At 53.6% G+C, this 23,850-nt stretch overlaps 1 protein-coding gene across 1 annotated transcript in view; it reads right to left on the bottom strand.

Moving 5' to 3' along the window:
* Positions 1 to 23,850, bottom strand: part of LOC133357024 (mucin-19-like) — an 82,338-nt gene that overhangs the window by 20,970 nt on the left and 37,518 nt on the right. The window contains exons 6-8 of the mRNA XM_061574764.1: positions 22,041 to 22,207; positions 7,594 to 7,622; positions 6,615 to 6,691 (exon numbers count right to left, since the gene is read on the bottom strand). Coding sequence (XP_061430748.1) covers positions 6,615 to 6,691; positions 7,594 to 7,622; positions 22,041 to 22,207 — 273 coding nt within the window. The remainder of the gene's footprint in view (positions 1 to 6,614; positions 6,692 to 7,593; positions 7,623 to 22,040; positions 22,208 to 23,850) is intronic.

Raw genomic sequence — 23,850 nt, 5'->3', positions numbered from 1 at the left:
AATTCCCGGTAACGGTGGGCCCCTGAAAGAGTCTATGGGCAATGTAAGTCTATGGGCAATGGTGGGGGGAGGGAGCCTAGCTCTCACATACGGCTCTGGGCGGCATTCAGATCCCCGGGGAGGTCCTTCGTCCAGCAGCGGATTGAGCAAGGCACGGGGGCAATACGACGCGTGACGGAAACCGGCGGGGCGAGATCGTGACTACGAGAGGAGTTGGAAGAAAGACGAAAAAAAAAATTAAGAATAAAAAATTAATATTAATAAAATAAGTTAATATTGGGATGTGAATGTTAAAAAGAAACCCGCTAAAATTTACTGACTAGGAAAATAAAAAATATCGAGTAAAAATAAAAGGTTAAAATAAAATGAAAGTCTCCACACAAAAATATCGCGAACATAAAGCAAACAGCGTGGAGGGATTTGTGACGCGGCTGTGCACATCAACACCGAGGACTGGCGGCAGAGGACAAACAATAACGAGTAGGTCGTGAGCAGCGCCATCATTCACACTGCGCACTCAAGCACCGTCAGAGCTCCCGCATGCCACCACCACCACCATTGTCACCACCGCCACCACTGCCACCACCACCGCCACCACCACCACCGCCACTACTACCACCGCCACCACCGCCGCCACCGCCACCACCGCCACCACCGCAACCACTGCCACCACCACCGCCACCACCACCACCACCACCACCGCCACTACTACCGCCACTACCACCGCCACCACCGCCGCCACCATCGCCACCACCGCCGCCACTACTACCACCGCCACCACCGCCACCACCACCACCATCACCACCACCGCCACCACCACCACTGCCACCACCACCACCACCGCCACTACGACCACCGCCACCACCACCACCGCCACTACTACCACCACCACCACCACCACTACTACCACCACCACCACCGCCACCACCACCACCGCCACTACTACCACTGCCACCACCACCGCCACTACTACCACCGCCACTATTACCACCGCCACCACCACCGCCACTACTACCACCACCACCGCCACCACCACCGCCACTACTACCACCGCCACCACCGCCACCACCACCGCCACTACTACCACCGCCACCACCACCACCACCACCACCACCGCCGCCACCACCACCGCCACCACCACCGCCACCACCACCGCCACCACCACCACCACCGCCACCGCCGCCACCACCACCGCCACCACCACCGCCACCACCACCACCGCCACCACCACCTCCACCACCACCGCCACCACCACCGCCACCACCACCACCACCACCACCGCCACCGCCACCGCCGCCACCGCCACCGCCACCGCCGCCACCGCCACCGCCACCGCCACCGCCGCCGCCGCCGCCGCCGCCGCCACCGCCACCGCCACCGCCGCCGCCAGCCACCCGCCACCGCCACCGACCACCGCCGCCGCCGCCGCCGCCGCCGCCGCCGCCGCCGCCGCCACCGCCACCGCCGCCGCCGCCGCCGCCACCGCCACCGCCGCCACCGCCACCGCCACCACCACCGCCACCGCCACCGCCGCCACCGCCACCGCCACCTCCACCACCACCACCGCCACCACCACCACCGCCACCGCCACCGCCACCGCCACCGCCGCCACCACCACCGCCACCACCACCGCCACCACCGCCACCGCCACCCACCACCACCGCCACCACACCACCACCACCACCACCGCCACCACCACCACCACCACCACCACCACCACCACCGCCACCACCACCACCACCGCCACCACCACCACCGCCACCACCACCACCGCCACCACCGCCACCCACCGCCACCATCACCACCGCCACCACTACCACCGCCACCACCACTATAATCCGTCTCGTCAAGCCGCCTGGAGGCCACCCGGGGACGCTGGCGGATTTCTCGCGCGACGGCGGCGGTGACGGCGGCGGTGACGGCGGCGGTGACGGCGGCGGTGACGGCGGCGGCGAGAGATTCATCATCGGCCGTCGCACGAGATGTGAGGCTCCCTCCCCCCACCGAGGAAGCAAGGTGTCAAAACCTCGATTTTTTTTTCTCTTTGGTTATGGTGGGGGGAGAGGAGGGGAGGGAGGTGGGTGGGTGGGGGGGCCCAGATCTTAACGGCGTGGGTTTGCTGAAGAGTGCCAGGGCGCGGGATACCGGCGCGCGACGAGGCATGAGGTCGACGCAGAGGTCACCCCGCGGGACGATATTTTTTCCGCATTTCCATCGCCGCGACGGCGGTCACCGCTCCCGTGAACGTCACTCGCCGGACTCCTCCTCCAGCCGTGTGGGAGACAGCGGCAACTTTCAATGACCTCAAATCCACTCTGAATCAAGACCTAAACACCATGGGGAAATATTTCCAGAAATGGAGGCTCAAGCCAAATCCCCAGTAAACAACAGCCACTGCATTTCATCTTGATAGTAAGAACGCCAAGCACACAGTGAAAGTGACTTTCTGCGGCAACACCGTGCGGCATGACCCCGCTCCGACCTATCTCGCCGTGAAGCTGGACCCGACGCCAACTTTCCATGACCACCGGAAACAGGAGGCTGCCAAGACCAAAACAAGGGTCGGGCTGGTCCAGCAACTGGCGAGCACCCTCAGTGCTAGGGGCATCAACGATGGCGCTTGTGTAGCCGAATACTGTGCACCAGCATGGACCAGAGGTAGTCACCACTCGACTCGATGATGTCCAACTGAACCCTCAAGTCGGCCCCGACACCCTGGGGATGCCCGTGCTGTCACCAAATCTCTCCCCCACCGCTGCAACCCACCGGGAAGCCCCTTCTCAATCATCGGGACCTCAACAACGTCCCACGCATTCGCTTCAAGTCACGCGGCAAAGCCCTTTAGGACTCACGATGCTTCACCTTCAACGATGCGACGTCAACTCCCGGTGAAGCTTGGATAGTTGAATGGAGTTCAAAAGAACTCACAAACACCTTGTTACCCCGAGCTCTCAATACTCTGAGAGTGCGCTGTTTTTGAGTTGTACGCCTTTTGGTGTCATCTGGTCCAACACCAATGGAGACTAGGCTCTAAGGAAAGCTGTCTCGGGTGTGGACCAATCAACTTCACGGACAGTGCATATCATTACCATTATCAGAGTTGTTTCTTTTTGTTTGCATTTTGACTGCTTGTGTTGCGGTTATTGCAAACATGATGCCTTGTATAAAGGTGTCAGTTTTGTACCAGTTTAAAGGGTAAAAACCTACTACTAAACACCTTGTTGTGAAAGACTCAACACAGAACTCCACTGGGTTTGCTGCTGTTCCAAGAAGCTCATGGTCCACTCTAAATCGCATTCAGCGCACAAACCAGGCTGCAGATACGGATAGCTGATGCACAAATAGAAAATTAAAAACTCTCCAGGAGTGGTGCGACTGCGATCATCCAGAACAGATTTCATAACGTATGCCGCAATCTCCAATCCACAAATACAAAGGAGACATCGCAGCGATGATGATACACTTCGCTGCTCCTGATGCAGTTGTCTGGCTTAACCCACTTGAATGTTAAATTGTTTCTCTCCAACTACATCAGCCGTATGAAAGCAAAATACTTTCACCACCACCATTCAACCACTCACTCACCCGCCCACTCAATCAGTCACCCACAATCACTCACTCACCCGATCACTCACAATCACTCACCCACTCACTCACCCGCCCACTCAATCAGTCACGCACCCACAATCACTCATCCACTCACAATCACTCACCCACTCACTCGCTCACAATCAATCACCCACTCACTCACCCGCCCACTCAATCAGTCACTCACAATTACTCACGCACCCACAATCACTCACCCACTCACTCACCCACTCACTCGCTCACAATCAATCACCCAATCACTCACCCGCCCATTCAATCAGTCATTCACAATCACTCACGCACCCACAATCACTCACCCACTCACTCACCCGCTCACAATCAATCACCCAATCACTCACCCGCCCAGTCAATCAGTCACTCACAATCACTCACGCACCCACAATCACTCACCCACTCACTCGCCCACTCACTCACCCGCTCACAATCAATCACCCAATCACTCACCCGCCCAGTCAATCAGTCACTCACAATCACTCACGCACCCACAATCACTCACCCACTCACTCGCTCATAATCACTCGCTCACTCACCCAACCCCTCCACTGAAACCACAAGGCTGCTCACGTTGAGTCTGCTCGCCCTCGAAGCCGCCACGCACTCTGTGCACGTGCAAAGTGGCAACAGCGCAAACTGCTGCTGCTGGGTGAAAGTTGACCCCTCCTGGGTCAACTGGGTGGAGGAGTGGAGGGTGTGGGGGGGTGTGGGGGGTGGAGTAAGGCATCGTGCCGACGGCAGTGTCTGCGTGTCACTAACGACCCGTCAAGACGTCTTTAGTGAGACGCGGCGATGACCCCCCGTGAGTGGTCAGGGAGATGGATGGGGCGGGTTCCCTACAGCTGATGACGCCCCCCACCACCCCCCACCTCCCCCAACCTCCCCCCTCACCTACACCCCCCCACCACCCGCCCCACCTCTCCCTCCCACCTCCCCCCCACCACCCCCCCACCTCCCCCCCACCTCACCGCCCACCTCCCCTCCCACCTCCCCCCCCACCTCCCCTCCCACCTCCCCCCCCATCTCCCCCCCACATCCCCCCCCACCACCTGCCCCCACTTCCCGCACCACCTCCCCCCCCACCTCCCCCCCCACCTCCCCCCCACCTCCCCCCCACCACCCGCCCCACATCCCCCCCCACCTCCCCCCACCTCGCCCCCCACATCCACCCCCACCTCCCCCCCCACCTCCCCCCACCTCGCCCCCCACATCCACCCCCACCTCCCCTCCCACCTCCCCCCCTCCCCCCCACCTCCACCCCCACCTCCCCCCCTCCCCCCCACCTCCCCCCCATCTCCCCCCCATCTCCCCCCCCCGTTTCCTGTTCAGTCTGGACGGCACGCATCATTTAGCACTGATAATAGTAAGAGAATAATTGGTCATGATACGACTACTACATTACAGCCGAATTAGGCTGCCAAATCGCAACCGTGACGAGTTTTTGCCCTCTTGAAAGTGTCGGCGGTAAACCAAAAATCCGTGGCCCGCGAAGTCATTTGAAGTCATCTGATGCGACGATCGCGATGATTATAATTATACCGCCTTCCACGGACTACAATACGCGCTCTGTTCGCCTGTGTATTTTAAATGTAAAGTCAGAGGGCGAGTCTTAATCATGGTGTGTGTGTGGGAGCGGTGGCGCAGCGGTTAGCGCTACGCTGCGCTACGAACCCGGCGACCCGGTGACGATTATCTGAACCGGTCCTGGGCCTTACCTAGGTCGACTCAGCCTCAAATAAGTACCTCGTGCGGTGTGTAAACATCGCCACTGTGGAGACAAAGACGGCCGGGCGTGGTGTTGGCCACCCACCCCCTCGTGTGCCGTGCCCGCCTTCATAGGTGCGCGCTAACAGCACTTGCCCCTACAGTCTGTTAAGGCTATACGGGGGATCTTTGTTTTTTCTCTTTGTGTGGGGGCACAGTAGGGGGGTACAGCAGGTGCGTCTGCCAGTCGTCTCAGTCAGCCAACCCATGGCACCTGCTGGGTTTGTCCCGTAACCTCCTGTTGTCAGCAGCGAGCACTTTGACACTTCACGTGGCCTCAAGGTGCACCTGGCCTGGCACAGGCGCCGTGGTGACGTCACCGTCACTTAGTGGCGAATGGCGGGGCATTGATGTGTGTGTGTATGTTTCTGCGTGTGTGTTTCTGTGTTCGTGTCTGCGTGTGTGTGTGTATGTTTCTGCGTGTGTCTGCGTGTGTTTCTGCGTGTCTGCGTGTGTATATGTTTCTCTGTGTATTTCTGTGTATGTGTCTGCGTGTGTGTTTCTGTGTGGTTGTGCTTCTGTGTGTGTGTCTGCGTGTGTGTATGTTTATGTGTGTGTGTTCTCTGTGTGTGTTTCTGTGTGTGTGTCTGCGTGGGTGTGTATGTTTCTGTGTGTGTGTCTGCGTGTGTGAGTTTCTGTGTGTGTGTCTGCGTGTGTGTGTATGTTTCTGTGCGTGTGTTTCTGTGTGTGTCTGCGTGTGTGTATGTTTCTGTGTGTCTGCGTGTGTGTATGCATCTGTGTGTGTGTTTCTGTGTGTGTGTGTTTCTGCGTGTGTGTCTGTGTGTGTGTGTCAGTCGACCCGTGGCACCTGCTGGGTCTGCCCCGTGACCTCCTGCCAGCGGGCGTTCGACACTTCACGTGGCCTCATGGTGCACATGGCCTGGCACAAGCGTCGTGGTGACGTCACCGCCACTTAGTGGCGAATGGCGGTTGTTGTTGTTTCTGCGTGTGTCTTTGTGTGTGTATGCGTGTGTGTGTCTGCATGTGTGTATGTTTTTGTGTGTGTGTGTTTCTGCGTGTGTGTGTGTCTGTGTGTATGTATCTGTGTGTGTGTCTCTGTGTGTGTGTGTGGGGAGCGCTAGTGCAGCGGTTAGCGCGCTGCGCTACGAATGCTGCCGCACGAGTTCGACTCCCGCTCGCGACCAATCCCGGTGACGATCATCTCCACCGGTCCCGGCTCTCTCCGAGGTCCACTCGGCCTTGAATGAGAGTCGGTGTGTAAACAAAGGCCTGTTCTAGGACGTTACCTGCTAGATGCGGGAGGCCGCCTGCTGACGTCTGCACGGTGGCGTCCTTGTGTCCGCACTCCACCTCCTTGCCGTCCCTGGGCACAGACACAGCAGATGGACAATGTGCGGTGTCCGTGCCGTGGTGAACCGGCGTGCACCGACCGCTGGGTGGACAGGGGCGACGGTGGCGGTGGCGGCGGCGGTGGTGGCGATTTGGGAAAGTTGGCACCGTCGCTTGAACTGCCGTTTTCCGGGAGCCGGAGTCGAACCGGCGACCTCTGGGTCGCTGGTCGAGCGCGATGCTGACGCGTCGCTCACGCGTCGTGCCCACGTGTCGCTGACGCGTCGTTTGGACACGTGGGTACAACAGAGGTTTGTTCTTTTTTTCGTGGGGTTAGATCATGCAAGTGCAGATGTGGTCGTTTAAACCCGCCGCCATCCCGACACGGACAATATTAGATAAGGTTTGTCACGTGACACAAAAACGTGCCGATTAGTTTACTCGAAAGAACCAAAGAGTATGGATTCCTGCAGTCACGAAAGCTTCAAATCAAGATTGATTATTTTTGGTTCTTTCGGTAAAGTCACGTAGAAGGGAAGTAATAAAATAATAAAAATAAAACAATAAAATACAAATCTCACAACGTTTCGGCCACAACGCAAGCAGCCGTCCTCAGGTGAAGACCAGGTCTGTCGGGGAGACAGCGTCTGAATGACAGCGTCATTCAGCGTCATTCAGACGCTGTCTCCCCGACAGACCTGGTCTTCACCTGAGGACGGCTGCTTGCGTTGTGGCCGACACGTCGTGAGAATTATTTTAATATGTTTTATTTTTATTATTTTATTATTTCCCTTCTACGTGACTTTACCGAAAGAACCAAGAAGAAGAATCCCTGCAATCAGGAAAGCTTCAAATCGAAATCTATTATGGACAGTTATCACCTGGTTACACAAAAAAGCAAACTTACGCGACTGGCAACTACTCTTTAGCCCTTACCTGTGTGGCTCCTCGTGCATTGTAGAAATCTGTCAAGACGGGAGAATGAATGCGTTAAACATTAGCGGGATCTTTCGCTGGACACAAACACAAACACACGTGGTTCTAGAGGTGGCCGGGTGGGTCAGAGGTCATCGGCGCTAAGCCTCCAGGTTACAGGTCCATAAACTCACATTTAAAACTAAACTATTTTTTATTTCGACCAGGTAAGGCTCCACTGTTCAATATAGCAATTCTTTTTCAGAAGCTACCTGGCTATCACAGATGATTGCTCAGCGAAGTGTGCTCATCGTCGTCGTATAGCGAGCGGCTAAACACTCTGAACGCGTGATATTGATTCTTACTGTGGAGGGAAAACCCGGTGGAGCCGGAGAAATATCCACGCGATTACGGGGAGAAAGAGAAGCAAACTCCAAATATACAGCAGCAGGCGTCAGGGTTGGGATCGAACCCACGACCTCCTGTATACCAGGCGAGGTAGTTAACATCTCCTAGCCACCGTGATGATGATGAGAGAGAGACACGCAAACTCCAAATATACAGCAGCAGGCGTCAGGGTTGGGATCGAACCCACGACCTCCTGTACACCAGGCGAGGTAGTTAACATCTCCTAGCCACCGTGATGATGATGAGAGAGAGAGACACGCAAACTCCAAATATACAGCAGCAGGCGTCAGAGTTGGGATTGAACCCATGACCTCCTGTATACAAGGCGAGGTAGTTAACATCTCCTAGCCACCGTGATGATGATGAGAGAGAGAGAGACACGCAAACTCCAAATATACAGCAGCAGGCGTCAGGGTTGGGATCGAACCCACGACCTCCTGTATACCAGGCGAGGTAGTTAACATCTCCTAGCCACCGTGATGATGATGAGAGAGAGACACGCAAACTCCAAATATACAGCAGCAGGCGTCAGGGTTGGGTTCGAACCCACGACCTCCTGTACACCAGGCGAGGTAGTTATCATCTCCTAGCCACCGTGATGATGATGAGAGAGAGAGACACGCAAACTCCAAATATACAGCAGCAGGCGTCAGGGTTGGGTTCGAACCCACGACCTCCTGTACACCAGGCGAGGTAGTTAACATCTCCTAGCCATCGTGATGATGATGAGAGAGAGACGCAAACTCCAAATATACAGCAGCAGGCGTCAGGGTTGGGATTGAACCCATGACTTCCTGTATACCAGGCGAGGTAGTTAACATCTCCTTGCCATCGTGATGATGATGAGAGAGAGACACGAAAACTCCAAATATACAGCAGCAGGCGTCAGGGTTGGGATTGAACCCATGACCTCCTGTGCACCAGGCGAGGTAGTTAACATCTCCTAGCCATCGTGATGATGATGAGAGAAAGAGACGCAAACTCCAATATACAGCAGCAGGCGTCAGGGTTGGGATTGAACCCATGACCTCCTGTGTACCAGGCGAGGTAGTTAACATCTATCCACTGTGGCACCCCACAGGCTGGGTTGTAATTAGTGAGCTGATGGTCTCTGTTCGGTCGCCTATTAGGAAGCCACCTGAAGAAGACCGCTTGTGTTGCGACCGAAACGTCGTGGGTTTTTTGCTTAAAATTTGGATTTTTGTTTTCTACATGACTTCACCGAAAGAACCAAGAATATACTTTGAATCATCCAGATTGAAAACTAATTTCTTTAGAACTGCTTTTTGTGTTTGGCTTGTTGTCCTTCCCGCCGCACCTCCAGTTAGCACGGTCAGTAACACAGAAGTTCAACGTACACACATAGCCTCACATAGTCACTCACACAGATAGTCACTCACACAGTCACTCACATAGTCACTCACCCACTTACATAGTCACTCAACCACTCACACAGTCACTCACTCACTCACACAGTCACTCACCCATTCACACAGTCACTCACCCACTCACATAGTCACTCACCCACTCACCCACTCACACAATCACTCACCCACTCACACAGTCGCTCATCCACTCACACAGTCAATCACCCACTCACACAGTCGCTCACCCACTCACACAGTCACTCATCCACTCACACAGTCACTCACCCACTCACACAGTCACTCACCCACTCACATAATCACTCACACAGTGACTCACCCACTCACACAGTCGCTCATCCACTCACACAGTCACTCACCCACTTACACAGTCACTCACCCACTCACACAGTCACTCACCCACTCACACAGTCACTCACCCACTCACTTAGTCACTCACCCACTCACACAGTCACTCACCCACTCACACAGTCACTCACCCACTCACACAGTCACTCACCCACTCACATAATCACTCACCCACTCACACCGTCACTCACCCACTCACATAGTCACTCACCCACTTACATAGTCACTCATCCACTCACACAGTCACTCACTCACTCACACAGTCACTCACCCATTCACACAGTCACTCACCCACTCACATAGTCACTCACCCACTCACATAGTCACTCACCCACTCACCCACTCACACAATCACTCACCCACTCACACAGTCGCTCATCCACTCACACAGTCAATCACCCACTCACACAGTCGCTCACCCACTCACACAGTCACTCACCCACTCACATAATCACTCACACAGTGACTCACCCACTCACACAGTCGCTCATCCACTCACACAGTCACTCACCCACTTACACAGTCACTCACCCACTCACACAGTCACTCACCCACTCACACAGTCACTCACCCACTCACTTAGTCACTCACCCACTCACACAGTCACTCACCCACTCACACAGTCACTCACCCACTCACACAGTCACTCACCCACTCACATAATCACTCACCCACTCACACCGTCACTCACCCACTCACACAGTCGCTCATCCACTCACACAGTCAATCACCCACTCACATAGTCACTCACCCACTCACACAGTTACTCACCCACTCACACAGTCACTCACCCACTCACACAGTCACTCACCCACTCACATAGTCACTCACCCACTCACATAGTCACTCACCCACTCACCCACTCACACAATCACTCACCCACTCACACAGTCGCTCATCCACTCACACAGTCAATCACCCACTCACACAGTCGCTCACCCACTCACACAGTCACTCACCCACTCACACAGTCACTCACCCACTCACACAGTCACTCACCCACTCGCATAATCACTCACACAGTGACTCACCCACTCACACAGTCGCTCATCCACTCACACAGTCACTCACCCACTTACACAGTCACTCACCCACTCACACAGTCACTCACCCACTCACACAGTCACTCACCCACTCACACAGTCACTCACCCACTCACTTAGTCACTCACCCACTCACACAGTCACTCACCCACTCACACAGTCACTCACCCACTCACACAGTCACTCACCCACTCACATAATCACTCACCCACTCACACTGTCACTCACCCACTCACACAGTCGCTCATCCACTCACACAGTCAATCACCCACTCACATAGTCACTCACCCACTCACACAGTTACTCACCCACTCACACAGTCACTCACCCACTCACACAGTCACTCACCCACTCACACAGTCGCTCATCCACTCACACAGTCAATCACCCACTCACATAGTCACTCACCCACTCACACAGTCACTCACCCACTCACAGTCACTCACCCACTCACATAGCCACTCACCCACTCACACAGACACTCACCCACTCACACAGACACTCACCCACTCACACAGTCACTCACCCACTCACATAGTCACTCACCCACTCACATAGTCACTCACCCACTCACATTGTTACTCACCCACTCACAGTCACTCACCCACTCACATAATCACTCACCCACTCACACAGTCACTCACCCACTCACACAGTCACTCTCTACCCCCTCTCTCTACCCCCCCCCCTCTCTCCCTACTCCATGTCGATGCCCCCCCTGTTTTCTCTCCACCCGAATCAAACGCAAACGTCGCGCCTGGCAACGCGCCGCCGCCGTCTTGTTAATGGGTCGCGTTCCCCTCCGCGCGCGTTATTAATAATAAACGAACCGCGCCAAAGGCTCTCGCAGTGATGGATCGCCGTTATGATCGCGTTTTAATGCCTCTCAAATGGGCGGCGGAATTAATCTTAAGTTTCTTGGCACTCCCCCCGCCCGCTCCTCCCACTGGGATATTTGCACAGGGTTGTTGGTGTACGGTGATTTTTTCTGCAATATTTTGCGGTCTTTTCTTGGATTTTTTGTTTGCACTTAGTCACTTTAAGATGTTTTTTGTTCATGTTTTTGTTTTTTTGTTTGTTGCGGTTGCACCCGATTCAAGAGCCGAATGGCTCACAGGGCTATACCTGATAAACGAATTCTAGATTTGAAGCTTTCGTGACTGCAAGGATTCATACTCTTAGTTCTTTCGGTAAAGTTTTTTTTTTTACCTACGTGACTTTACCGAAAGAACTACGAGTACTAATAAATTAACTTTGAACTTTGAACCCCGGCACACCACGTCCGCTGCACCCCCAGGATGTGTCTGTGGCCATGGCGAGTCGAGTTGCCTGTTGCTGCACATCTCTGGACGGTGGCGGTAAGCCGCTCGGTTTGAGCTGTCGACTGCGATGGCCCAGGGTGGCTTCAGAAAAAAAAATACGAAAAAATTAACCCGTAAAAACAAAGTTTTTCACTATAAATCCTTTATATGCGTGGCGGCTAGAGTCCTCTCGTCCTCTGGCTTGAGATGGCTGCCACCTATTGGTCAGATGATTGCCTGCCACCATTAAGCAATTGGTAATTAAATATAATTTATTTTTTATTAAAAAGTGTAAAAATTTTTATTTTTTTTTCACGAAAATAAATTGTCACGCACAACGAGCCTGTGTGCAAAATGTCAGCTCGATTGGATCACGGGAAGTGGGTTAAAAAACGACCGAAAGATTTGCACGGTCGTAAGCGCGCAAAGCAAGCAAGCGAGTGAACTTAATATAAAGGATTTAAAAAAGATACGTAGCTCAGTGGGGCGGTCTTCTGCTGGGAGAATAAATCGATAGTTGAGTTGAGGTCGCTCAGTCTTGACGAACTGAGACTCTCCCCTCTATCTGCTGGCCTCATGACGACCCTCATCTCACACTGGTCACTCGAAACGAACCTCGAGCGAGTCCCGTCGTCGCGTCCGTTCAGATGAAAAAAAATATCAAATTCTCCAACTTGTGTTAATAAGAATAATACTGTAATATCTTCTTGGTTCTTTCGGTAAAGTCACGTAGAATGGAAGTAATAAAATAATAAAAATAAAACATAATAAAATAATTCTCACGACGTTTCGGCCACAACGCAAGCAGCCGTCCTCAGGTGGAGAACAGGTCTGTCGGAAAGACAGAGTCTGAATGACACACCCCAGGCTGGGAGCGTCTATTTAAGCTGGGATGGAGGGGGGAAGAGCGCCTTGACAAAATAATTTGCATATCAAGAGGAATTTAGCATATTTATGGGAAATGCAGATATGCGATTAGTACTACTTGTGAAATGTGTAGGAGGACGGCTGCTTGCGTTGTAGCCGAAACGTCGTGATAATTATTTAATTTTATTATGTTTTATTTTTATTATTTTATTATTTCCATTCTACGTGACTTTACCGAAAGAACCAAGAAGATGAATCACTGCAGTCACGAAAGCTTTAAATCGAAAAAGAATAATACTGTAATAGTGTAGAGGAGTAAAATGGGGACATGACGTCAGGTGTGCCGTTCAGTGCGATGACGTCACGTCTCCTGGGGTACTTAAGGGAGACCCCGTGACGTAAGCGGGGTCACTGTGGGAACGGGTAGAGTAAGCAGGGTGAAGAGGGAACCAGTGGGTAGAGAGAGGGATCGAGTGGTGAGTCTGGGGAGAAGCCGGTGGTAGCCGTAGAGGTGCTTCTCTCTCCGCTCGGTGGAGTCGGCAGAGTTCACGATCCGACACGAGAGAGAGAGACCGGAGCTAGCCGGCAGGGACCCAGACTCAGAGTAGGACCCCTAGCCCCTGGGAGTTGCGTACCCTGCTGTGTGTTATTGATAAGCTTTAATAAATTCTAGATTTGAAGCTTTCGTGACTGCAAGGATTCATATTCTTAGGTTTTTTCGGTAAAGTCACGTAGGTAAAAATGTTAAATTAATAAAAGTAAAATAAAAATAAAATAAAAATCACGACGTTTCGGAGGCAACACAAGCTTCCGTCTTCAGGTGTAACCGTCACAGCACGATAGCTGTATCAAGTGAGAGAAATTCCAAGAAAACAGTCCTTGTATACAGCTATCGTGCTGTGACGGTTCCACCTGAAGACGGAAGCTTGTGTTGCCTCCAAAACGTCGTGATTTTTATTTTATTTTTATTTTACTTTTATTAATTTACATTTTTTACCTACGTGACTTTACCGAAAAAAACCTAAGAATAAGCTTTAATAAACCCTGGCGAAAGCCCTTAACTTACCTCCGTTCCGAGTAAACCCGTCGGAACTTCTCTACAGTAATATGGGGGGCGGGGGGTTATTAAACAAACTTCACCACGCTGTAAGAGTATCGACTAGGCTCGATTATCATTGAAACTCACTACTCTACGGAACGTCTGGCAAATTTCTTTTTTAGCAAGCTGCAGCGCGTACACAATTGTCTGGCACGTGGTCGTGGCGTGGTGCTGCAAGTTTCAAGTTTAATTCATTAGGTATAGCCCTGTGAGCCATGCGACTCTTGGGTCGTGTGCAACCGTAACAAACAAGAACATGAACAGAGAACATCTTAAAGCGACGACGCGCAAACAGAAACATCCTGGATAAACCAGCTTAATCTTCCAAAAAAAAACCAAAAAACACCAAAGACCCGGCCGTGTCTGTCCGGTACCCGCTCAGCAGCCGGTTTCCTGACGAACACATTGAAAAGGTCAAACTCATTACGCACCAAGCGCTCGCCACGAACGAACCACCATACCTCGCCGATCTTGTCAAGGAAGCGCGAACCATCGTCACGCGAGCTTCCGGGTCGTCCTCGCGTCCCGCGCGTACAGATGCGCTTACTGCGGCCGTCTGGAACGCTCTCGCTTCCGATATTAGGACGGCACTGGGAGCTGTGGTTCCACTTTTAAATCGTCGTCGTCGTCCAGATTGACAAACTAATTTCTGTGCAACTGCGTTTCGTGTGTTTAGTTTGTTGTCCTTCACCGGACCTCATATTAGCGCGTTTGGCTACGTGCGGTGCGAAAGAAGTTCCACGTACACACATAGTCACTCATATAGTCACTCACTCACATAGTCACTCACTCACATAGTCACTCACTCACATAGTCACTCACTCACATAGTCATGCACCCACTCACACAGTCACTAACCCACTCACTTAGTCACTCACCCACTCACACAGTCACTCACTCACTCACATAGTCATGCACCCACTCACACAGTCACTCACCCACTCACACAGTCACTCACTCACATAGTCACTCACTCACATAGTCACTCATCCACTCACACAGTCACTCACTCACATAGTCACTCACTCACATAGTCATGCACCCACTCACACAGTCACTCACCCACTCACAGTCACTCACCCACTCACACAGTCACTCACCCACTCACACAGTCACTCACCCACTCACATAGTCACTCACCCACTCACATAGTCACTCACCCACTCACACAGTAACTCACCCACTCACAGTCACTCACCCACTCACATAGTCACTCACTCACATAGTCACTCACTCACATAGTCACTCACTCACATAGTCATGCACCCACTCACACAGTCACTCACCCACTCACAGTCACTCACCCACTCACACAGTCACTCACCCACTCACACAGTCACTCACCCACTCACATAGTCACTCACCCACTCACATAGTCACTCACCCACTCACATAGTCACTCACCCACTCACACAGTCACTCACCCACTCACATAGTCACTCATCCACTCACATAGTCACTCACATAGTCACTCACATAGTCACTCACTCACATAGTCACTCATATAGTCATGCACCCACTCACACAGTCACTCACCCACTCACAGTCACTCACCCACTCACACAGTCACTCACCCACTCACACAGTCACTCACCCACTCACAGTCACTCACCCACTCACACAGTCACTCACCCACTCACACAGTCACTCACCCACTCACATAGTCACTCACCCACTCACATAGTCACTCATCCACTCACACAGTCACTCACCCACTCACATAGTCACTCATCCACTCACACAGTCACTCACCCACTCACATAGTCACTCACCCACTCACATAGTTACTCACCCACTCACACAGTAACTCACCCACTCACACAGTCACTCACCCACTCACACAGTCACTCACCCACTCACACAGTCACTCACCCACTCACACAGTCACTCATCCACTCACAGAGTCACTCACCCACTCACAGTCACTCACCCACTCACATAGTCACTCACCCACTCACTTAGCCACTCACCCACTCACACAGTCACTCACCCACTCACACAGTCATTCACCCACTCACATAGTCACTCACCCACTCACACAGTCACTCACCCACTCACATAGTCACTCATCCACTCACACAGTAACTCACCCACTGACATAGTCACTTAACCACTGACACAGTCACTCACTCACTCACTCACACAGTCACTCAACCACACACATAGCCACTCACCCACTCACACAGTCACTCACCCACTCACACAGTCACTTACCCACTCACACAGTCACTCACACAGTCACTCACCCACTCACACAGTCACTCACCCACTCACACAGTCACTCACTCACTCACACAGTCACTCACCCACTCACATAGTCACTCACCCACTCACACAACAACAACAACCGCCATTCGCCACTAAGTGGCGGTGACGTCACCACGACGCTTGTGCCAGGCCATGTGCACCTTGAGGCCACGTGAAGTGTCGAACGCCCGCTGGCAGGAGGTCACGGGGCAGACCCAGCAGGTGCCAGGGGTCGATTGACCGAGATGACTGGTTGATGCACCACCTGTGCCCCCTACTGTGCCAACTTGGTGTGCTTTAGGCACCCGGCGCTCCACTCGTTGTTGTGAGCGTCGCTCCTCCGCCCTCCGTTGTTGTTGGAGGGCGACTGCCTCCAACTGCCCAGTAGCGTCCTTCACGAGCCTCCTCCACAGAGGCCGATCTTGACACCGCTGGTACCAAGTCCACTCAGCTCCACGTCCTCCTGTACCACATCACTCCATCTCTTCTCTAGCCCGTGCCGCGCCCGTTTAGCCCCCTCGATCCGGCCGAACAAAAGCTGTTTAGGCATGCGGTGGCTGGGCATGCGGGCTACATGACCCAGCCAACGCAGCCTTGCCTGCCGGAAGGAGCTCACCGATGGGACTTTGCCCAGATCTTTCAAGGATTTGTGAGCTCCTCACACAATCCAGCCTGCAGGTTAAACCCAGGATGGATCGTAGGCAGGCCAGCCTAAATGTTTCCAACCGGCGAAGATGCTCCATTAGGGGCGTCCACGTTTCGCAAGCGTAGAGAAGGGAGGGAATGATAGTGGCCGAGAAGACCTGAAGCTTCGTGCGGAGCGACAGACCAGGTAGCTTCCACACAGCGTTACGCAACCGATGAAAAGATATTGCCGCTCGACTGATTCGGAGTGAGACCTCTGCTGTTAAACTGGAGCCGGTCATAAGCACACTGCCCAAGTATGGGAAACTCTCCACTCTCTCCACTACTGCACCATCGCCGATTGGGAGTTGTGGGGGTGGAGTGTCCGATGGTACAAAATACCCAGGCAGGTGCTTAGTTTTGGTGGGGCTGATGGTAAGGCCCCACCTCTTAGTGGCACGCTCCAGTCTCAGCATCAGCGTCTCCAACTCCTCTTCTGAATGAGCAGCTATTACCAAATCATCAGCATACATAACGTGGTTGACCAATAGGGAGCCATCCCTTGATCGCACCCGGGCGTTGATCAGCCTCCCATTATATCTGTACCAGATGAAAATTCCCCCGGTACAGCTATTGAAGGCTTCACGAACTACGCGGTCAAAATAGATGTTAAATGTGGGAGCCAGAGGACATCCCTGTCGCACCCCAAGGTGTATAGCGAAAGGCTCTGACTCCCGGCCACGTAGTTTAACCCGGGACCACTCACCATCATAAAGGTCCATAATGATCGTGAGCAGAGGGTCGGGGACTCCGAAAGCACGAAGAACAACCCAGAGCCCAGGCCTACTGATGGTATCATAGGCCTTGACCAGGTCAAATAAGCAGAGATGTAGGTCTTGTTGGAATTCCCTACACCTCTGCTGTAGCAACGGAGGCATCTGTGCAGGACCGCCCTTTCCTGAAACCGCATTGGGGCTCCGCAAGCCTCTCCTCAGCGTGCTTAGCAAGGCGATGTTGAATAATCCTTGCCAGGACCTTTCCCGGCACACTGAGGAGTGAGATGCCCCTGTAGTTGTTACAGTCTGTGCGGTCCCCCTTCTTAAAGAGAGGGGACCACCAGGGCATCCTTCCAATCCTGCGGAAGCCGTCTAGTGGTCCAGACTGTTGTTAAGATGTCATATAGGGAAGTCTGCGCACAAACGCCACCCTCCCTGAGCGCAGTCACTCACCCACACTCTCACCCATCCTCCGATCATCAACGGCGAGGCTAGCGCACTGCCCGCGTGCGCGCATGGACCCACGCGCGTATCCAAAAGTTGTCCCTCTCTGCGACGACGGGCCTCGGAGAGACGCAAGTCAAAACTTCTCCTCCCGTTGCATCAAGGGGGGCGAGGGGGGGGGGGGCCGTGAACGGAAATTGACGGACGTCGTTCGCCGTCGCGCCTGAACCAGCGTCGAGTGGGAGCTGCGCGGTAATTGCGCCTCTCGTTAAAGCGGCCTCCGGGGGCCCCCCGGCTCGGACGATTACTGTCGTCCGCCAATGAGACGGATGCACGCGGGAAAGGTTAGGGGCAGCGAGCGTGTGTGTGTGCGCGTGTGTGCGTGTTTGTATGTGTGTGTGTGTATGCGTGTGTGTGCGTGTGTGTGCGTGCGTGTGTGTGCGTGCGTGTGTATGTGTGCGTGTGTGCGTGCGCGTGTGTGCGTGTGCGCGTGTGTGTGGGGAGCGGTAGTGTAGCTGTTAGCGCGCTGCGCTACAAACCTGGTGACCCGAGTTCGATTCCCACTTATAGCCACCAACACCCAGTGACGATTACGTGAACCGGTCCCGTGCCTCCTGTAGGTAGATTCAGCCTAAAACGAGTACCTGGTGCGTTGCGTGTTAAACATCGGCAACTGAGAGACAAAGGCCGGGCGTCGTGCTGGCCACCCATCCGCTCGTGTGCCGCTGCCGGTCTTCATAGGTGCCGCTCGCTAACAGCACTTGCCCCAGCAGTTTGTTAGAGGCTACAGGGGGGGGGACCTTTGTCTTTGTGTGCGCAGCCGAAATTGTCGCGAAATGTCACCAAGAGCGGCCGCGCTGTTATTGGCAAACAAAGGAACGGAGAAAAAAATACAAACAACATCGCCGGTGGATTTATTGTTGCTGCGGTGGTGATTGGGGTGGTAGAGGTGGTGGCGGTGGTGGTGGCGGTGATGGGAGAGGTGGTGGCAGTGGTGGTGGTAGAGGTGGTGGCGGTGGTGGTGGTAGAGGTGGTGGCGGTAGTGATGGTAGAGGTGGTGGTAGAGGTGGTGGCGGCGGTGGTGATGGTAGAGGTGGTGGTGGCGGTGGTGGTATAGGTGGTGGCGGTAGTGATGGTAGAGGTGGTGGTAGAGGTGGTGGCGGTGGTGGTGATGGTAGAGGTGGTGGTAGAGGTGGTGCTTATTGGGATGGTGGCGGTGGTGGCGGTGGTGGTGGCAGAGGTGGTGTTAGAGGTGGTAGAGGTGGTGGCGGTGGTGGTGGTAGAGGTGGTGGCGGCGGTGGTGGTGGTGATAGAGGTGGTGGTGGTAGAGGTGGTGGCGGTGGTGAAGGCGTTGGCGGTGGTGGAGGTGGTGGTAAAGGTTGTGAAGGCGGTGGTGGTGGAGGTGGCGGTGCTGGCGGTGGCAGTGCTGGAGGTGGTAGCGGTGGCGTGCTTAACAAATTTGCTGCATAATTCAGGGCGAATGGGAACATTAACCGGCTCGCGGAGCTCAAACTAAACAAGCGAGGGCGATGCGCGGCCGGGGAGAATTGGTGCCAAACGCTGGCCGTGAACCCCCCGGCGTTTCCGTCGGCGTCATTAGAGTGTTTGGTGCCTTATCATTTCTACCCCCGAAATGCGTCCGCGACGATCGCAATCTCGCTTCTCCCCCGTGTCATCATCGTCGTCGCTGAGACGAAGAATCCGCTCTGGCTAACACACGAAATGGCCCGTGGAAGCGGATATCACAGAAACACGTCTGAGATCCTTGTTCAAGTGACACTCTGGCTAACACACGGGACGGTCGTGGAAGCGGATCTCACAGAGCCACCTCTGAGATGTTCAAGTGACACTCTGGCTAACACACGGAACGATCCGTGGAAGCGGATCTCACAGAGCCACCTCTGAGTTGTTCAAGTGACACTCTGGCTAACACAAGGAAAGATCCGTGGAAGCGGATCTCACAGAGCCACTTCTGAGATGTTCAAGTGACACTCTGGCTAACACACGGAACGATCCGTGGAAGCGAATCTCACAGAGTTACTTCTGAGATGTTCAAGTGACACTCTGGCTAACACAAGGAACGGCTCGTGGAAGCGGATATCACAGAGTTACTTCTGAGATGTTCAAGTGACACTCTGGCTAACACACGGAACGATCCGTGGAAGCGAATCTCACAGAGCCACCTCTGAGGTGTTCAAGTGACACTCTGGCTAACACACGGAACGATCCGTGGAAGCGGATATCACAAAGCCACCTCTGAGTTGTTCAAGTGACACTCTGGCTAACACAAGGAACGGCTCGTGGAAGCGGATATCACAGAGTTACTTCTGAGATGTTCAAGTGACACTCTGGCTAACACACGGAACGGCCCGTGGAAGCGGATATCACAGAGTTACTTCTGAGTTGTTCAAGTGACACTCTGGCTAACACACGGAACGGCCCGTGGAAGCGGATATCACAGAGCCACCTCTGAGAGGTTCAAGTGACACTCTGGCTAACACACGGAACGGCTCGTGGAAGCGGATATCACAGAGCCACCTCTGAGATGTTCAAATGACACTCTGGCTAACACAAGGAACGGCTCGTGGAAGCGGATATCACAGAGTTACTTCTGAGATGTTCAAGTGACACTCTGGCCAACACACGGAACGGTCCGTGGAAGCGGATATCACAAATCCACCTCTGAGATGTTCAAGTGACACTCTGGGTAACACACGGGACGGTCCGTGGAAGCGGATACCACAGAGCCACCTCTGAGTTGTTCAAGTAACACTGGCTAACACACGGGACGGTCCGAGGAAGCGGATCTCACAGAGCCACCTCTAAGTTGTTCAAGTGACACTCTGGCTAACACACGGAACGGTCCGTGGAAGCGGATATCAAAGAGTTACCTCTGAGATCCTTTGTTCAAGTGACACTCTGGCTAACACACGAACTGTCCGTGGAAGCGAATATCACAGAGTTACCTCTAAGGAATTAAGTGAAAAATCTAATTTAAATGTCACGTTTTTTTGCTGTTGTTGCAGTCATTGGTGACTGGGCTTTGACCTTCACCGCGCGAGCATTGAGAACCCGGTTATGGGTCTCTATGTAAGTCTATGGGTATCTGCACGTCAAAAGATGTCTATGCGAGTCTATGCATATCTGTGTGAGTTCAAGGGTCTCTGTGAGTCTCGGTTTTTACGTGATTATTTGGGCCTCTGTGAGTCTCTATTTGAGCTTATGGATCTCTGTGTGAATCTATGGGACACACACGTGCGTGTGTGCGTGCGTGAATGAGTGCACGTGCGTGCGCGAGTGAATGTGTGAGTTCGTGAGCACATGCGTGAGCGCGTGAGTGAGCTCGTGAGTGAACGCGTGAGTGCGTGCGTGAGTGAGTGCGTGAGTGAGTGCGTGAGTGAGTGCGTGAGTGAGCGCGTGAGTGAGCGCATGAGTGAGTGTGTACGTGAGTGTTTGAGTGAGTGCGTGAGTGAGTACGTGAGTGAGTGCGTGAGTGAGTGAGTGAGCGTGTGAGTGAGTGTGTACGTGAGCGCGTGAGTGCGTGAGTGCGTGAGTGAGTGCATGACTGAGTGCGTACATGAGTGCGTGAGTGAGTGCGTGAGCGCGTGAGTCAGTGAGTGTGTGAGTGAGTGAGTGCGTGAGTGCGTGAGTGAGTGCGTGAGTGAGTGCGTACATGAGTGCGTGAGTGAGTGCGTGAGCGCGTGAGCGCGTGAGTGAGTGCATGAGTGTGTACGTACGTGCAAGTGCGTGAGTGAGTGCGTGAGTGAGCGAGCACGTGAGCGAGTGAGTGCGTGAGTGTGTACGTACGTGTGAGTGCGTGAGTGTGTAGATGAGTGCGTGAGTGAGTGCGTGAGTGAGTGCGTACGTGCGAGTGCGTGAGTGAGTGCGTGAGTGTGTACGTACGTGCGAGTGCGTGACCGCCCCACCTTGTCGAGGAGCTGCGCGTGCTCGACGGAGGCGCTGAAGGCGGCGCCGATCCCCGCGGCGCTGGTGCGACCATGCAGGCACTCCGCCAGCCAGGAGCGGTACTCGGCACGCTCCGGCACGCGGTCCCAGAACACTCGGAACGCCTCCCACACCGCGTCCTGGCACGCTGGGGCGAGGCAGTCAGGGATCAGCCGCCACAACTGGCTTCTCAAATCGAAATTCGACTTCGGCGAGGCGAGAAGACTCGTCAAAGTGGCACCAACGCCAATCCGTTCGGACACGCGTCTCGGTTCACGGCGCGTAATTCCTCCCACGCGACAGTGCCGGAAGGCCTTCCGTGGCGGGGGTGGCCAAGTTGGGATTAAAGACAACACTGGAAACGTAGAAACTGTAAACAATGTTTTTGATTTGAAGCTTTCGTGACTGCAAGAATCCATATTCTTTGGTTCTTTCGGTAAAGTCACGTGGGTAGAAAAATAATAGACCACGACGTTTCGATAGCGCAACAACAACTTCAGCAGTTTTGTCTTGCCGCGGTTGTCCCACCTGATGACGATTGCTTGTGTTGCGATCGAAACGTCGTGATCTGTTATTTTTCTACCTACGTGACTTCACCGAAAGAACCAAAGAGTATAAACAATTACACTATGAGACCTCCTTTACCAGTGGCAAAATTTAGTAGTAGGCTTTTACCCTTTAAACCTACTACTATATTGTTGCCACTGGTAAAGGAGGTCTCATAGTGTAAATGCTTACCCCGAGCTCTCAATACTCTGATAGTGCGCTGTTTTTGAGTTGTACGCCTTTTGGCGTCATCTGGAGACTAGGCTCTAAGAACACACACACGCACACACACAATGGAGACTAGGCTCTAAGAAAAGCTGTCTCGGGTGTGGACCAATCAACTTCAAGGACAGTGCATATCATTACCATAATCAGAGTTGTTTCTTTTTGTTTGCATTTTGACTGCTTGTGTTGTGGTTATTGCAAACATGATGCCTTGTATAAAGGTGTCAGTTTTGTACCAGTTTAAAGGGTAAAAACCTATTACTAGTATAAACAATGTTTTACGTCACCAAGTGAAAGGGCTCAACTGGGCTGTGGATCTCTTTAATCGGAAGCGAACCTGGCTCTCACAAACGAAGGCTCAACGAAGTCGGCTAATCGTCGTCGTCGTTTTCGCGTGGGAAATGTATGGCAGCAGCCAAATGCTCTGAACGCGTGATGTTGATTCTAAATGTGGAGAGGAAGACCGGAGGATGCGGAGAAAAACCCACGCTACCACGGTGAGGCAGAGAGAGAGACGCAAACTCCAAATACACAGGGCGAGGCAGGGTTGGGATCGAACCCACGACCTCCTGTATACCAGGCAAGGTAGTTCATATCTCCTAGCCATCGTGATGATGATGAGAAAGAGAGAGACATGGAGGGAGCCCACCCACTACTACCCTTACTGACCTTACCCACCACTAAGCTTACTGACCCCACCCACCCCTACCGCTACTGACCCCACCCACCCCTACCACTATTGACCCCACCCACCACTACCTCTACAGACCTCAACCACCACTACCCCCACTGCTGCTCACACTCCGCTCCCCCTTCGACAACCCCCACCACTACCCATACCAGCCCAACCCCCGCGTGTGTCCCGGGGAGGGGTGGGGCCTAAACACAGATAGGCGGGGCCTACATAGGAAGGTGCGGGGCCTAAAGAGGAAGTGATGGGGCCTGTGGAGGTTGAGCTTGCCTGATGATCGAAGGCAATAAAAGTGTGGAATTAAATTTGTGTTGAAGCCAGAAGCAAAG

The sequence above is a fragment of the Lethenteron reissneri genome, chromosome 56 (genome assembly GCF_015708825.2).
Source record: "Lethenteron reissneri isolate LAM-NWPU_2019-01 chromosome 56, ASM1570882v1, whole genome shotgun sequence".
Classification (NCBI taxonomy): Eukaryota; Metazoa; Chordata; class Hyperoartia; order Petromyzontiformes; family Petromyzontidae; genus Lethenteron; species Lethenteron reissneri.
Note: the sequence above shows the minus strand (reverse complement) of the source record. Positions and strands in the feature narration are given on the sequence as shown.